General features: G+C 37.4%; 2 protein-coding genes and 1 long non-coding RNA gene across 14 annotated transcripts; 1 reads left to right on the top strand and 2 right to left on the bottom strand.

The window, feature by feature from the left end:
• Positions 1–940: 940 nt before the first annotated feature.
• LOC148715837 (uncharacterized) lies at positions 941–3,524 on the bottom strand. 4 transcript variants are annotated; one of them, XM_088746444.1, is made up of 4 exons: positions 3,317–3,524; positions 2,569–2,760; positions 1,445–1,483; positions 941–1,078 (listed from the first exon to the last, which is right to left on the bottom strand). In XM_088746444.1, exons 1-4 carry the CDS (start codon positions 3,351–3,353, stop codon positions 1,065–1,067), a joined length of 282 nt encoding a protein of 93 aa, XP_088602570.1. In that variant the 5' UTR covers positions 3,354–3,524; the 3' UTR covers positions 941–1,064. The 4 variants fall into 4 exon arrangements, with proteins under 4 accessions (XP_088602570.1, XP_088602571.1, XP_088602572.1 ...); XM_088746445.1 differs by lacking the exon at positions 1,445–1,483 and having other exon boundaries at positions 943–1,078; XM_088746446.1 differs by lacking the exon at positions 1,445–1,483 and having other exon boundaries at positions 964–1,376.
• A 1,787-nt stretch (positions 3,525–5,311) lies between these two features.
• LOC148715835 (uncharacterized) lies at positions 5,312–17,277 on the top strand. Of its 9 annotated transcripts, XR_015995828.1 has the most exons (10): positions 5,312–5,575; positions 6,661–6,699; positions 7,066–7,327; positions 7,857–7,970; positions 8,335–8,552; positions 9,171–9,275; positions 10,585–10,805; positions 11,263–11,370; positions 12,232–12,315; positions 13,225–13,279. XR_015995828.1 is itself a non-coding variant. In XM_088746461.1 (8 exons), the coding sequence occupies exons 3-8, from the start codon at positions 7,950–7,952 to the stop codon at positions 12,234–12,236; spliced, it is 678 nt and encodes a 225-aa protein (XP_088602587.1). In that variant the 5' UTR covers positions 5,312–5,575; positions 6,661–7,327; positions 7,857–7,949; the 3' UTR covers positions 12,237–12,505. The 9 variants fall into 9 exon arrangements, 3 of the variants coding, with proteins under 3 accessions (XP_088602587.1, XP_088602585.1, XP_088602586.1); XR_015995829.1 differs by lacking the exon at positions 6,661–6,699; XR_015995827.1 differs by lacking the exon at positions 6,661–6,699 and having other exon boundaries at positions 6,768–7,327.
• On the bottom strand, positions 8,379–9,755 carry LOC148715836 (uncharacterized). The gene is made up of 3 exons (XR_015995831.1): positions 9,584–9,755; positions 8,917–8,955; positions 8,379–8,517 (listed from the first exon to the last, which is right to left on the bottom strand). It is a non-coding gene; the product is annotated as an uncharacterized LOC148715836 (long non-coding RNA).
• Positions 17,278–17,331: the final 54 nt, after the last annotated feature.

The raw sequence follows: 17,331 nt of genomic DNA, 5'->3' as shown, positions 1-17,331 counted from the left end.
AATACCAATTGATAAAGGGATTATAAGTTAAGCTAATACCAAATTCTCCAAACTTAGATCATAGAAATTGTGAAGCAGACACTAAGGAGAATTATGAATGAAATCTTGGGAGTGAAAGAGTAATAAGTTTTCCCCTCTTACCCACCCTTGTTCCTATTTGGTTCATCGCAAACCTGTTTCATGTTTGTAGCCATAGCAAATTGACCTCATGAGCTAGAAGGCCTATCTTGTCACAGCTTATTTCAGTTTCAGAATCATGAACTGATTAGGAGTGTTGGTGATTCCCCCTAGAAAGAATACCAGTTCATGAAAAGGTTACTCCCCTCTAGCGCTCCACACTAATGGTAGCCAACTAGCCACAGACTAGTGGAAATTCAGTTTTGGCTAGTGGTTTCTGATTTCCAACAGCCAGTTTGGCTAGTAAACAAACTAAAATTGCTGTAACATCTAAGATGTCACTGGCCACTTGGCTAGTAAGTTGAAAAGTTCAGCACAAAACTTTTTGTCAAAGTTTCCCTTAAAGTCTTCCAAAACCCCTTTATACTCCTGTGCTGGGTTGTTCTTTACTTCTACATGTGTTTAGCTACCAGTAATTAAGAAATTTGTCGAATTCTGGCAGTTGTTGACTGTATGAAAGGACCTTGTTCTAGCTTAGAACACCTGCTTCCCATAAGACAGTCTTGAAACAATACTTGAATGTAACATTTTCAGCAAGGAAAACTCTCATGTATAGGGTCAAACCATAGTTCAACTGAACTATTAATTATTTCAATAAACTTTAAATTATAGTACCTTCATCAATTGAACAGACTTTACCTCTTCAGCTTGGACAATGATTTTCTCTTCTGTTTCAGCTCCAAAGCTACAGATTCTTAACTCATCACAGGCAAGAGCCAGCAATGGCACTCCATCAGTAAAACAGTCGCTTTGATAGGACACACAGCCTACATTGTAAACAGTACTACCCAGCCATCACAGCTCATTAAGAGATAAAGGAATATCAGGGTCTTCAAGAGCATCGTGAATAACCTTGCTTGCTTGCTGTGCAACTGTAACACATTCTCTCAGAATGTGAATTCTGTGAAGAAAACAAAACTGTGAATCAAAAACTGCACTTTGAATGACAACATACAGTTGTACTTCACCCATCACCTCTCACAAACTGACTAGTAACAAACAGTAGAATACTTTCCTTCCACAAGATAAGGAGTTCTATTTGACAATGGAGACCATCCATTTATTCGAAGAGAGAGTGAAGAGAGCCCCTTCTCCATTTTTCCACCATCATAGTTTTTCCAGGACTTGACCACTTGAATGAACTTGAGCAAGTCATTAGCATGACAAAAAGCCTGGTCAAACTGACCCTTAGATATGAGCTGAACAATAATCAAATAAATTGTCTTGCCAAGTTGGTCCAGTGAAGGAATAAACTTGAGATATTTACCATTCTGAATAGATAATGTGTCGCTGAGCAACATACTCACTAAACAAAAATCCATAGAATTGTATATTAGTCAGTAATCATTTTAATTTTCACATTACTTCTAATGAAGGATAAGTATGAACTCTTACAAACAAAATTAACATTTTTCAACCATTTTAAGGAAGTTGTTCATTAGTATTTTACTACTACTAAAGTCAGTATTGTCCGTTCACCAAAATGATCAGGGGTTTTCTAAGAAGGTATACAGGTGTATTGTTTCCCACTATCACACAACTAGAAACTATATTTCGTGTAGGAGACAAAAGTCATTTTGAGATTGATTATCAAAGATAAGAAATAAAAAAAATTCTGAGGTTTCTTCAAGTCTCTTTTTTATATTCATGATGCTTGGAGAGGAAGGGACAAAAAAAGTCATAAACATTCAGGGTTCTCCTTAAGTACTGGCCACCATTTTAGAACATAAAAAAAACTACCTTGATTTTGAGTTGTGAAAAAACAACAAATTTCCTGAACAAACAACTTCCTTGAAGGCCATTTTCGCATAAACATCCACAAAAATATTTAAGGTTAAATTACATTTTCATGCTGGTTGAGCACCCATTCAATCTCTACCTAGCTCATGTTTACCTAGCCAACCAACTATCATATCACTTTGCATATACTTCCAAACAAATGCATGAGATAGAATTTTAGAGCCCATACATTTTAAATAGATTAAGTACAAACCAACTCAATTGGGGGTAACTGGGTCTTTATTGCCTAAGACCATATGCGATGCTCCCCATGACAGGGAGGTAAATAGAAGAAAAGAAAGAAAAAAAATTTTTTGCAGATTTTTACAGAGAGAGGAAAACAGGAAGACCTGGAGAAAATACTCTTGGAGTGAGGACAAGAACCAAAAACTGAGTCAACCCACATCTCATGCCAAGTCCAGGAATTGAACCTGCATCACAACATGGAGGGGGGGGTGAGTCCTCTCACCCCTGTGCCATCCCCTCTCCCAGAAACAATACTTTGTGGGCAGCATGCCCCAAGATCCCAGAATGCATGCAACTAACCATATACTGGCTAATAGCCAATCCTTTTTGAAAACTCTGTACACTTATTTTGCAGCTCTCACTTACCTAAATTTGAGGAGTTTGTGATTTCATCAAGGTGCTTCCCTTTTGCTTTGACTTTTTTCAAAGTCTCAATAGCCCATCTCAGAAACTTGGTTGAAAACAATGTGTATTTTGACACAGATTCTTCTGCAACTTTGCAACCCAACTTGCTGCCATTTTTGGCATTCAAGGGTGATCGTAGCGGAGAAAGATAGTCTAAAAGAAAATTAGAGAATTGCTTCATAAACATAATCATGCCATCTTTCAAAATGTTGTTTCATGTACTCACAAAAATATTAAACAGATTTCGCCTTTTTTAACCCTTTGACTTGGGGGTGACTAGCATCTCATTTCTCCTTACAATGTCACCCCCAAAACACACATAATTTGAGAACATGAGAATAACGGAATTGATCACCAACGGAAATGATCACCGATGAAAGAAGCTCTTAATTGTTGAATTAATTCTACTTATTGTCAGTATCTTTGGAAATGTGTAAAGTTCAGTATGCAAAACAAGTGTATTACATGGGTAAAACATTCTCCCGTCGATGAAGGCAAACGAATACCCTTTCCATCGATCGTGCGCAATTATTTTTCAGAAGAATGGTATTCCACATTTACTAAAATTCAATCGATGGAAAGTCAACATCGTTTCCCTGTAGCTTGATGATAATCATAAAACTGCACAAAACTTTAAAAGCTATCATAAGCTTGCTTTAAGGAAACATAATTGCAAAACTGGTGTCTTCAAACAAATCGTTTGTTTCACCATTCAGAAGCGCCTTCAGAATTCTTTCCCCCTCCATGTATCCAAGAGGTCCGTTCCATCACAGGTTTTTCATCGTAATGGCTCTTGAAGAAGGTCCTCACGGAAACTTTAGTCGTGAGTTCCCGCTAGTATTGGTGAAACACCACTAATCAAATCAAAAATGGCGCCTTCTTTTTCACCGGTTAGGAGTCCATGTATGACCCCGTAAAATGTCCTGAGCTCGGTATATATTTTCAATGTATTCCAATGTATTCCAATGTATTCCAATGTATTCCCATACATGGACTACTAACCCAAAACTGGCTGTTCGGAATCAAAATTATCTTCGTTTGTCAGTCAACTCTTCCACACATCCGGTGAGAAAGAGTAACATACATTCACTTCCATAGCGTAGTAGATGTAAAAAAAAAAAAAAAAACTGTCCGAAAAGTATGCAACAGGCGGACTTATCTGGGCGGTAAAACTTCCACCGGCTGCCGCAGGGTTATCATTTGTGTGATATCATTAATTTTTTTGTTTACAGCACCTTTATTGACCAATATCACTGTATGATTTTGGTGGTTCTTCTTTGTAGAATGTCGATACCATTGTTCCCCTGTTTATGCGTAACAGTGGGAAAGAGCAAAATGTTCAGTTCCTATTGAAACTAAAACTGTGTGTGTAGATGTATAACGCAAGTGAACACTTTATTGATTTATGAAGAACTCGCTGCAACAAATATTTGAGAAGGTGACCTCTTGCGCTCAATCAATCAATCAATAATCTTTATTTATACACGATAAGTATTAAAAACGACACTTCGCTTGTGGGGTCGTGTCTAAATAATTAAGTAAGATAACTAATGAATTAGAGAATAAATAGGATATACCCAGCTAAAATCATATCGCTACTTACTACTTGCAAGTCGAAAACGATAAAAGCTTAAGCTTTTATGCACATCAAACTTTTATGAGAACAAAGTGAGGTGCATTTTGATTGTATTTGTGCTTACACACTGGAGTCTAGAGGAAAGCCACAGGTATCAGATTAACCTTGGTAGTGGATAGAACGAGGACGTGTCTGTCAGGGTAAGATCGTTTCTAACTAAAAAATTACCATATGAATCTTCTCTTCTTGCTTTAATGGAACAAAGGGCTGTTGTAAGAAAATTCTCCCTGATTCAACTCTGCTATTAGTATGGAACAAGATCACTCAACAAATGGACAATCAAGTAGCAATTAAGCTTATTTGTCCATGCCATGGAAAAAAAAAACCTGAATTTATGTAATGTAACTGTAGAGTTCACTAAAACAACCTTGAAACAGGAATCAGAAATTAATTATTCAACAAACTTCTTCAGCAGCAGATCTGTAAAAAAGTTTTTATCACTGACACACAATTTATCTTCTTAATTCATTTAGGAAGGTTTTGAAGGAGATATTTGTGGGGGAGCTACAGCCAGATGAAACAGTAGATGCCATGGGAGAAGCTAGATTGTTATCCAATGTAGGTTTAAAAATTTAGCTCGTATTAATCGACAGATATGCAAGAGAGCATAATGTACAACAAGCAACATATACCCTGAACTTAAAAAACTTAAATTTGTCAAATGAACATCCAGTATTTTTTTACTTTAACTGAAATAACTGAGACTTTCTGAGGTTGCCTAGAAATGATGAATTGTACACTGCTCATAGGGGAAAGTTGGTATGTGGGAGATTCAACATGGTGAATACATTTGGTCACTATATTGGACGGGTGGAAGATCTCGGACAAGTGATAAAGTGAGAGGCAAGGTGGGGGGGGGGGGGGTTTCTGGATTTTCTCCTCCTCTTTCCTCCCTTTTGGTTTGTCACTCCTCCCAGATCAATTCCACCCATCCATTATGGCAACCAAATATATTTGCCCCCTTGAATCTTGAATCTTGTTTTTGGGGTGACATTGTAAGGAGAAATGAGATGCTAGTCACCCCCAAGTCAAAGGGTTAAAAAAGGCGAAATCTGTTTAATATTTTTGTGAGTACATGAAACAACATTTTGAAAGATGGCATGATTATGTTTATGAAGCAATTCTCTAATTTTCTTTTAGACTATCTTTCTCCGCTACGATCACCCTTGAATGCCAAAAATGGCAGCAAGTTGGGTTGCAAAGTTGCAGAAGAATCTGTGTCAAAATACACATTGTTTTCAACCAAGTTTCTGAGATGGGCTATTGAGACTTTGAAAAAAGTCAAAGCAAAAGGGAAGCACCTTGATGAAATCACAAACTCCTCAAATTTAGGTAAGTGAGAGCTGCAAAATAAGTGTACAGAGTTTTCAAAAAGGATTGGCTATTAGGCAGTATATGGTTAGTTGCATGCATTCTGGGATCTTGGGGCATGCTGCCCACAAAGTATTGTTTCTGGGAGAGGGGATGGCACAGGGGTGAGAGGACTCACCCCCCCCTCCATGTTGTGATGCAGGTTCAATTCCTGGACTTGGCATGAGATGTGGGTTGACTCAGTTTTTGGTTCTTGTCCTCACTCCAAGAGTATTTTCTCCAGGTCTTCCTGTTTTCCTCTCTCTGTAAAAATCTGCAAAAAATTTTTTTTCTTTCTTTTCTTCTATTTACCTCCCTGTCATGGGGAGCATCGCATATGGTCTTAGGCAATAAAGACCCAGTTACCCCCAATTGAGTTGGTTTGTACTTAATCTATTTAAAATGTATGGGCTCTAAAATTCTATCTCATGCATTTGTTTGGAAGTATATGCAAAGTGATATGATAGTTGGTTGGCTAGGTAAACATGAGCTAGGTAGAGATTGAATGGGTGCTCAACCAGCATGAAAATGTAATTTAACCTTAAATATTTTTGTGGATGTTTATGCGAAAATGGCCTTCAAGGAAGTTGTTTGTTCAGGAAATTTGTTGTTTTTTCACAACTCAAAATCAAGGTAGTTTTTTTTATGTTCTAAAATGGTGGCCAGTACTTAAGGAGAACCCTGAATGTTTATGACTTTTTTTGTCCCTTCCTCTCCAAGCATCATGAATATAAAAAAGAGACTTGAAGAAACCTCAGAATTTTTTTTATTTCTTATCTTTGATAATCAATCTCAAAATGACTTTTGTCTCCTACACGAAATATAGTTTCTAGTTGTGTGATAGTGGGAAACAATACACCTGTATACCTTCTTAGAAAACCCCTGATCATTTTGGTGAACGGACAATACTGACTTTAGTAGTAGTAAAATACTAATGAACAACTTCCTTAAAATGGTTGAAAAATGTTAATTTTGTTTGTAAGAGTTCATACTTATCCTTCATTAGAAGTAATGTGAAAATTAAAATGATTACTGACTAATATACAATTCTATGGATTTTTGTTTAGTGAGTATGTTGCTCAGCGACACATTATCTATTCAGAATGGTAAATATCTCAAGTTTATTCCTTCACTGGACCAACTTGGCAAGACAATTTATTTGATTATTGTTCAGCTCATATCTAAGGGTCAGTTTGACCAGGCTTTTTGTCATGCTAATGACTTGCTCAAGTTCATTCAAGTGGTCAAGTCCTGGAAAAACTATGATGGTGGAAAAATGGAGAAGGGGCTCTCTTCACTCTCTCTTCGAATAAATGGATGGTCTCCATTGTCAAATAGAACTCCTTATCTTGTGGAAGGAAAGTATTCTACTGTTTGTTACTAGTCAGTTTGTGAGAGGTGATGGGTGAAGTACAACTGTATGTTGTCATTCAAAGTGCAGTTTTTGATTCACAGTTTTGTTTTCTTCACAGAATTCACATTCTGAGAGAATGTGTTACAGTTGCACAGCAAGCAAGCAAGGTTATTCACGATGCTCTTGAAGACCCTGATATTCCTTTATCTCTTAATGAGCTGTGATGGCTGGGTAGTACTGTTTACAATGTAGGCTGTGTGTCCTATCAAAGCGACTGTTTTACTGATGGAGTGCCATTGCTGGCTCTTGCCTGTGATGAGTTAAGAATCTGTAGCTTTGGAGCTGAAACAGAAGAGAAAATCATTGTCCAAGCTGAAGAGGTAAAGTCTGTTCAATTGATGAAGGTACTATAATTTAAAGTTTATTGAAATAATTAATAGTTCAGTTGAACTATGGTTTGACCCTATACATGAGAGTTTTCCTTGCTGAAAATGTTACATTCAAGTATTGTTTCAAGACTGTCTTATGGGAAGCAGGTGTTCTAAGCTAGAACAAGGTCCTTTCATACAGTCAACAACTGCCAGAATTCGACAAATTTCTTAATTACTGGTAGCTAAACACATGTAGAAGTAAAGAACAACCCAGCACAGGAGTATAAAGGGGTTTTGGAAGACTTTAAGGGAAACTTTGACAAAAAGTTTTGTGCTGAACTTTTCAACTTACTAGCCAAGTGGCCAGTGACATCTTAGATGTTACAGCAATTTTAGTTTGTTTACTAGCCAAACTGGCTGTTGGAAATCAGAAACCACTAGCCAAAACTGAATTTCCACTAGTCTGTGGCTAGTTGGCTACCATTAGTGTGGAGCGCTAGAGGGGAGTAACCTTTTCATGAACTGGTATTCTTTCTAGGGGGAATCACCAACACTCCTAATCAGTTCATGATTCTGAAACTGAAATAAGCTGTGACAAGATAGGCCTTCTAGCTCATGAGGTCAATTTGCTATGGCTACAAACATGAAACAGGTTTGCGATGAACCAAATAGGAACAAGGGTGGGTAAGAGGGGAAAACTTATTACTCTTTCACTCCCAAGATTTCATTCATAATTCTCCTTAGTGTCTGCTTCACAATTTCTATGATCTAAGTTTGGAGAATTTGGTATTAGCTTAACTTATAATCCCTTTATCAATTGGTATTTGTCTTTATTCTCATTACTTGTCTGTTTGATATAGTGTTGATACAGTAAGGAGAAATTCTGTCTTGGTCACTCATGGGAGTTAAAGGGTGAATGTAGAATAAGTTGCTGATGACAAATCTAATTTTGGCTAACAATGACATGGTGAGTTTTGAAAATGTTTATTTGGCAATGTTTGAAAAATACTTTTCAGGTGAAGCTACTCACAAAGTATGCCTTGCTAGTTGACTGTCAAAGAAGAGCCGGAAGAATCAGGGATGCACTAAAGACTGCTTCAACTGTGGTCCTGGTAGCACTGAAAACAGCCTCTGATGCCCACACCCTAAAACAGCCAGTCAGACAATGGGTCTCAGTGAAACATGAGCTGGTGAAGGATCTACAGGAGGGAGAAAAACAGTCTGAGAGATGCAGGTTTGCAATAGAGTTCAAAATAAATATTAGTATTTTGATGTCGATTAACTTAAAGCTTATGAGTTTTAAGCAGATGTCAGATCATAATGTGTAAAAAAAAGGTTACAAGAACTCCAGAAAATTGGTTTTAATTTGTTTAAACTTGATCAAATACATGCATGTTGTTTTCATAATCAAACAGAACATACATACATGCAGCAAATATAAAGATTATTCCATGGGAAGTGCCCTCAAACGATTTCTATTCACAAGTTGCGATGCATCAGAAAAGGGAGGAGTGAGTTTTTTATGCATTGCAGCAAGTGAATAAAAATTATTCAAGCACTATCATAACATAACCGTTGAAATGTGGCAGATTCCTCACCTCAATACACCAAAATCCTAGTTTTTGGCTCGTTCAAGGCTTCAAAAGGATCAGATAAAATTAATTTAAAGAGGGAAGAAAAAAATGGGGGGAATTCTAATATTTTTAAGGTTGACTCTGGAGAGATAAGGCATAGTGATAAAAAAAGACAAAATGATATAATCATTATGGTGTTGAAGAATTACATAATTAAAGTAAGATTGAGTAAATTGGAAACTGTCTGAAGAAATTTCTTGGTTCTTTTTTCTTCTCAGAACCCTATGCAGTGCATTTGCAGAGCAAGAAGATGCAAAAGATGTAGAAGGAAGCCAGCTCTGTTTTGTTTTGCAGGAAGAGCTTGCTTGTTACAAGACCAAAAGGTAACAAAATACTTTCTTTTACATTCTGACTTCTTATGGTTTCCCCTTTCATAAGTGAAGTACAACTGTACCTGCCAAAATGTTTCATTGAATTGTTCCAAACTTTTTCAGCTATGACACAGCAGTAGGGCAAATTGCTGTAGTTCATATATTTTGAACTGCGGTATGAGATACGTATGATGCACGATCCTCGCAGTAGATAGCGCTATTTAAGCAATAGCGCTATCTACTGTGAGGATTGTGCATCATGCGTATCTAATACCGCAGTTCAAAATATATGAACTTCATATATTTCATTGTATACTTACAATTGTTCACCGCCTTTGAGCCACCTCACTTGAAATTTCAGCCAGTAGCCTAACTTCTTAGCTACCAGCCTGAAAGGCCTAGTGCTGTTGGACAGGATGTTAGTCAATGGCAGGCAGGGCTCCAATTTAATTTTTGGATCACTAACCCTTCGGGTTAGTAGACATCTTTTTTACTAACCAAATAATAAAGTTTGGTATCCAAGCTCACAAGTTACGATATCTCAAATACTGAACATTTTGATAATAACAACTAGGACAAATTAAAGAGTAGCTGAAATTGCATAGTGACCTCAAAAACGTAGACAATTATCCACCTACCGGTATTTTATTTCCCTCTTGTTTACCATGATTAGTCAAGAACAGTACATCTACAGCATTCTCTAAAAAGAGTTAAAGTTGACTTAACAACTTGAGTATTCTAAGTATTCCTCTGAGAGTCGGGCCTACGTGCTCTTTGCCCTGAGGTCTACTGATGTTTAAATATGTTAGAAAATTTTACTCACCATGTCGGGTTAGTTGGACAAATTTTTAGTAACCAAACGTTGAAAATTACTAACCATTGGTTAATGGGTTACCATTAATTTCGAGCCCTTGCTTGTAAATCCACAGCATTTAAGTTGCTATTACCAATCCATACTCATGGTTGGAAAGGGTCAGTATGAAACTAGAGTGGGTTGCCTGAGAACAAAACACAGTGGTCTTGGTTAGGACTCCAAAACAGTCCTCTTAAATTGGAGTTCAGCATGGTAACCATGGATTGACCAAGTCTCCTATTAATTGTGAAGAATTTTTATCATCTTCTTATTGAAAGGACAAAGTTGGTCATTCAAACTGTCAGTTACTTTTATTAAAATGAATCTTTACTCAGCAGACACCTTGATGGGCAGGGACAAAAAAAATTGATCCCTTTCAAGTACATCAAATCTGCATCAAAAGAAACCTAGACCTGCGATGAGCAGACACTGCAGGGCTCGACACTAATAGTAGCTGAGTTTCTTTAGATCTGCACCGCAGTACTGTCAAGAAGCTGGGGAGACTCTAGAGCAGTTATTGGACTCAACAGATAGTCAGGATGAGGAGAAAAACATGCATTCACGTTTGCTGGATAGACTTGGTGCTGCATATTTATGGCAGGCTTTGCTTGAGCACAAAGATGCAGTAAATGAGAGAGCAACTTCAGCAAGGCCAGAGCTTTCTGACAGTTATGAAGGAGAAGAGGAAAGTACTGGAAACTTTTTTGATTAAGATCTGATCTGACAATTTGATGACCCACCCAGGTCTCAAATTTGGATTTCTTGAGGTCGTGCTGGCTGCAGGCTATCTGTTAGGCCACTGAGTGTGCCTCCAACAAAGAGACGCACTGGGGCAAGAAGTTGATTTCAGTTAATTTGAAGTCTAGAGTGAACATTACTTATACAGATTTTATATTGTTCCTTGTTCAACACATTTTCAGGAACAAATTGTTGTCTTTGATGAAATGTCATGTGCCTGTTTTACAATAGACATGAATTTTGTAGTCAGTTTTTCTACAACAACAACATACTGTACCTGTACGTGTACATGGAGGATCGTGCAGAAGGGAAAGGGGCCCTGACATTGCACCTCCGGTGCATCCCCAAAAGCACCTCATTCCCTCAAAATATCAGACTGTCAAATGAAATGTTGGTGTAACTTTTCAGATAGAAGATATCTGCCTGGAGCAACCATTTATGGAATCACTTTGTGCAGCTTTGGAAATGTGGACGTCACTAAGGACCAAATCACTGCAACAAGACACCAGTGGAAAGGTAAATGTTTCCTGGAAAAAGCATTTTAGGGCTATGTAATATATTTTTTTACTTTAATTTCCAAAACATTAATATTTTTTCACTGGCAGTGAGAATTCTTTATTTGAAAACAAGTGAAACTGTAAAATTCCAAGAACAGTTTTCTTTCATGGGGAATTTGTTGTGAGAACTAAATAGGTATCAGCTTTTGATACTTTCAGACGTTTTACGATAGGTACTTAAACAATTTGAAAGATGTGCCATTAAAGATTTATGGATTACTAAAATTTAAATGCTGTGCTAAGTCTGCACTCAAACAGAGTGCCCACCCAGCCCGAGGTTATCCTGGTTTCCATTGAATTCACCCTTTAAATCCCAAGACCTAATCACTAATTCTCCCCTCTAGCTGCTACACATTTCCTTGTAAATAAGTTATAAGAATTTGGTGTTAGATCAAGAGAACAACTTCTACATGATAAGTTCAAGTATTCTCATTACCTGTTGAATCATGTATGGGCTTTAAAGGGAGAAGATACATGTTTAAATCATTTCTGGGAGTTAAAGGGCTAAGCAACTAGGCGTATTACTACTCCCCCAAGATGGGATGCTAGTCCATTGCAAGGTTATCCCCTTCCCCCAGCATTTTATCACTTGGCAGGCTTTTTATCTGTACTCCTGGTTACAGAGAGGCACGTGATAGAAAAGAAAGCTGTGTTTTGCCCAAGTGGACACAGCAAAATGACCCAGCCAGTTCTCAAACCCAGACCTCTTGACCCGCAGTGCAGCATACTAACCATTGGGTTACTGCATCTCCCACTGTATACAATACATTTAATCTTGCATGAATGTTATTCTCACTGAATTTTTTTTTTTATGTTCTAGGTTGACCTGGACCATCTTATTAATCCTGAAGAGACATATCATTACTTGCTTATCACTGCTGAAATGTTTGGGCTTTTAAAACAGGTGAAACCTGCTACGTACTTTCATTGGTGACGATTTGGATTTCCCACAGGCAATTAACTGTTCATGCAGTCCTGTCACAACATGACCATGGCAATAGAAATGTTAAAAAAAATGTTTCGGTACAAGAAATGACAGCAGTTTTAAGAGATTTAAGTATTTGAAGGAAAAGGCTATCACTCAACAGAAAAGAATGATTTTCTCCAGTCAGGTCTTTTTTATCTCGACTGGTAAATTTTTATACAGTGAGGATCCTTGCCTTTGTTATCAGTGGTGTAATGAATAATGTAGGTTCTGCATTGTTGGAGGTTATTACAAGATAATTTGGTTGTATCAACTGGGTTAATAAATATTAATTGGCCGCAGCAAAGAATTTCTAAAGCTGATATTCCAAGGTTAAGCCCTTTGTCAGAGCAAATGGTGAAGGGTTAATACTTGAAACATCAGCTTCAGAAATTGTTTTCAGCATCCGATTGGCATGTACATTATCAACTCAGCTGATGAAACCAAATTATATGTACTTATAATTCCACCCCCCCCCCCCCCATCTGCCCCATCTGATGCAGCACAACATATGGGTATCTTCAAAAAATTAAGCATGTGGGAACATCTTCCATTGCACCACTCCCTTCCCAGGATTAACTCTGCTACCCTTAGGCTTAGGCAAGTTAAGCCAATAATTTATATCCGCTTTGCAATACTGAGCGTTTTAAAAATTCTTTTATTAATAGACTTGGTTTTAAGCATAACTTGGCTGTAAGTAATTAATACACATTTTAGCCCATTACACTTTATATGTAACACTTGATATGTATTTTATCAGTGAAACTATTTACTATTTTAATTTACAACAGTTTCCCATCAGAATCTTACCCCCTTTATTCATTCAATGAATGAATTGTTTTCTTGCAGCCCTTAAAAAAAGCTAGTGCTCTTTGCATGGCTGCCAGTATATCCCAATCAGTTGGTACCAAAGATATGCTGGATAATGGATTGTGTGCCCTAAGTGATGCTGTTCACTCATTGTGTGACATTCTGGACTTGTCACATGCTTCAATTATTCTGTCTCATACAAGTAACCTGGTTGATAGATTTGAGCCCTGCAGTACTTCATGGGTTCAGTTCTTGTTGGCCAAGAGTCACTATTTGCTAGTCACAGGAAAGGTATGAAAAATCAAAATCATTATTAACCCTATCACTGCTTTAACTAACTCTACTTACTGTCTGCCAAACACTTCTCGTGATGTAAGTTTGGAAAATTTGGTATTGGATTAACTAAATAATCCTCTACAATTGATTTTTTTCTTTATTCTCCTCACTTGTCTGCTTGACATTGTACTGATGTTGTAAGGAGAATTCCTGTCTTGGTCTCTGACATGGGAGTCAAAGGGTTAAACAAGCATTCATCATGCAGGCATACATGTATACGTGGTACTCTAGCTCCATGTTGGTGATTTTTCTTTGTGCTGAAGAACTTGGAATAGCTTTAGGCAAGGAAACTGTGGGCCAGCTAGCCTCTGAGAGCAGCTGGGAAATCCAATTTGTATAGTAATGACATGATTTTGAGTGCAATTTGGAATAAATAAGCACGAGTAAATTTTCTCAAAGACTAACAAAATTGCATGAGCCCATAGGGTGAGTGCAATTTGTGATCTTTGAAAACATTTACAAGTGATTATTTATTCCAAATTGCACGAGAAAATCATGTGATTATGTATTAATAATATACATGAAAAAATATGAGGTAGCTTCTCATAACTACGCGGAAGAAAAGCGCATGCATCACATGCAAAAATAATTTATTGAAATCCTGCAAGTGACATTGACCTTGACATTGACATTGACCAATTATTCTGACCAATCAGAATGTCTGGTTTGTTTCTTTCTTTGCACTGAATTAACCCTCTTCTGTACTGAATTAACTCTCTTCTGCACTGAATTAACTGAAAACTGCGTTCATCTTAACCAATCAGAACTGAGAAATTTTTTCATGTATATTATACAATATACGGTATAGGAGGAAATACCAATTAAACAGGTCTATAATAGTCAGTACGTGTAAACACGGGATTGTTCAGTTTGTGATGTGTGTGTCAGTCGTGGTTTTCATTGATTAATGTTGAGTATGCGGAAGGGGAGGTCTCCCTGAAGGAAGCACTGCAGAGTGAAGTCTTCACACACAAGAGTTACAAGTCCCACCTGTTGAAAGCCAGATGGAAATCAATTTGCTGTGAATATGCAATGCTCCCACCCACAATCCACAAATTTAAGATAACAGTTGGTAAGTTCACTCTTCTTCTTTGGAAATTCCTCTTTCCAAAACTTAGATCTACTCTTCTCCACAGTTATTCAGTAACTTTTTCATAATGGAAATGGGAATTTAGCAGTGGATATTCCATAAGATGGCTCTTCTTGTCCACTGATACTAGGTCTAATTGGAATTTGGAGTGTTTGTTTTTGGAGACCCCTAGAAAGATCCTTGGAGTAAGGAAAAAAACTAACAACAAACTCAACCCACATGTGACACCAGGTCCAAGAATTGAACTAATGGGAGGCGAGTGACCTCACCACCGCTCAATCCCAGCTCCCCAATATTGATTTTTTATTTCATTGTTTTCATAAACCGTCGCCAAGTGACCTGTGAAAATTTAGGCAGACTTAGTACCAACAAAACAGTCTGTTCAACCAGATAATTTTTGATCAGTGAATCAATTCATGAGTTTATGAGTAATTCCCAGGTGACAGTTATTTTTTTTAGTATTATCATTGTTGAGATCCTCTACTTGGTTCACTGACTCCTGGAATGGGCTATGGATGCACTTCATAAACTAACACAAATGGCTGAAGAAATCTTTGGTTTAGATGCGTTTTGTACTGGCAAACAGATACACAAGCAAAAGGAAAATTTGTTGGGTAAGGTGATTGAGGAATTTTTGTTTCCTTTTATTCTTGACACAATTCTGCAGAGCCCTGCTTGCAAAGTAGTGCCCCTGATTTCTATGAGCTTCTACTAGGGACAATGTGTTCTGATGACTGGGATAATACAGGGGTTTCATTAAGGGCCAGGCACCGGGCAAATTGACCGGTTGTGAGGACGGTTTTGCCCACCTGATTTGACGGTCTGGAGGAAAGTTTATCTTATAAAGAAGTTCAGTTCAAAGAGTTTTGCCCGCCTGTGAAAACCAGTTTCCCTCCTGCAGAAAACATTAATGAAGCCCCTGATAATATATACCTAAATCATGTGGTTGGCAATACCTTGCAATCCTAATTCAGGCTTTGAGATAGAGTTGTGCTTGTAATTGGATGTGTTATTATCCTGATTAAAATATAGAGAAAAGTGCAATCAAACTGGCCTGAAACATGGGAGAGTTTTCTTCTGTTTTATTATTAAACTTTTAATCACATATTTTGGCATCTATTCCTTTTGTTTGTGCAGATTTGCTAGCCACATCAGAAAGTTCTGGCCAAAACCTTTCTAGTTTGTCAATCCTAAATGACTTGCTCTCATCCCTGTTACAAGTTGGTCAGCTGTATGCTCATCAGGGAGCTGTGAGGGAAGCTTTGAGGCAGTTTGTGGATGGTGTTGCACTAGCAAGGCAATTTTGCCTACCATACAGGTGATTTATTAATGTTTAGTAAAAGCTCTGTTAAACTTTTGGACCCACACTAGATCAGAAAGTCAAGGAGCATCAATCCAAAATTTTAGATGAGAGAATTTTGAGGATAATATTAACTGTCCTTGTCTGTTACTCTTAGACATCAAGCTGTTACCAGAACAGGAAAGAGAATAAAGTAAGATCTTAAAAATTGTTTGCTGAACATGAAGTTGTGCTGAAAATGAAGGGTTAATTTCTTTTGTTTTATTCCCCTGATGTGAATTCAACATTGAATTAATCTACTGGTAATTGGTAAATTTGCCTTGTCCAAACCAGCAAAACAGTTATTTTTCAAATTTTTTTCTTTTTTTTTTTTTTTGCAATTACGGCAAATGTATAAACAAATTTCATTTCAACTTCTTATGTCCCCATAGAGCAAGATATCTTAGCTATAGTAAAGATGCCAAAGGGGAATTGTTTACCTCTAAAGATTAATTTGGAACTAGTTTTTAGAAGACTCATCTAGACTACAAAGATAATGGCAAAGTTTACATCCTTTTTGTTAATTTAAGTTGAAGTTTCAACTCAAATTACCGTATTTACCCGTGTATAAGTCGACTCGATGTATAAGTCGACCCCCGAAAATCCTGAGAAATTGCCAATTTTATCGTATATCCTTTGTATAAGTCGACCCTAATTTTTTTGAATTATCAAGTATCTTTTAGGATGAAATGTGAGCGAAAGTCAAGGCTGAGAGAGGAAAAAACAGCAAAGATTCTTCACTTGTTATCGAGCGTGCCGCCATTTTGTTTGCTGAGCAACCTCCCCTGCTTCTCATTCCAGGCACTGGTAACAAGCCACAACAATTTTCCAGCTCTGGCCACTGACAGGTTTTCCCTCGATCAGCACATTTTGACTTCGGCATTTGAGATAGCTTATCAGCATTCTTTCTCCAGTCTCTAACCAGCTTCTCGTTCACATTATACTTCCTGGCGGCCGCACAGTTGTTCGTTTCTTCAGCAAATTTGATGACTAAAAGCTTGTACTTAGCGGAGTATTTCATTCGTTTAGGCATGTTGAGAATCGTTTGAAGAGATATAACTTATAATTGTTGCGAGTTGCTCGTAGTTCTGAAAATTGTTTATAAAGCCGCTCTATTGAATCTGACAACATTAGACCAGAAAGGTGTGATATCACACCTATTGAAAGCAATTGAATGGACTTGTGATATTTTAGCGTCAATAAGCAACGCGTAAACAATCAATTGAAGTTGATTTTTATACCCGGTGTATAAGTCGAGGTCGAATTTTTAGGGTGTAAATTTGGTCAAAAAAGGTCGACTTATACACGGGTAAATACGGTAACCGAATGGAAACTAGGGATGGTTGAGTGGCAAGAGCACTCACCTCCCTGCTGTTCCACA

This window comes from Stylophora pistillata, unplaced genomic scaffold, assembly GCF_964205215.1.
Source record: "Stylophora pistillata unplaced genomic scaffold, jaStyPist1.2 SCAFFOLD_50, whole genome shotgun sequence".
NCBI lineage: Eukaryota > Metazoa > Cnidaria > Anthozoa > Scleractinia > Pocilloporidae > Stylophora > Stylophora pistillata.
This window is presented reverse-complemented; position numbering and strand designations above follow the sequence as displayed.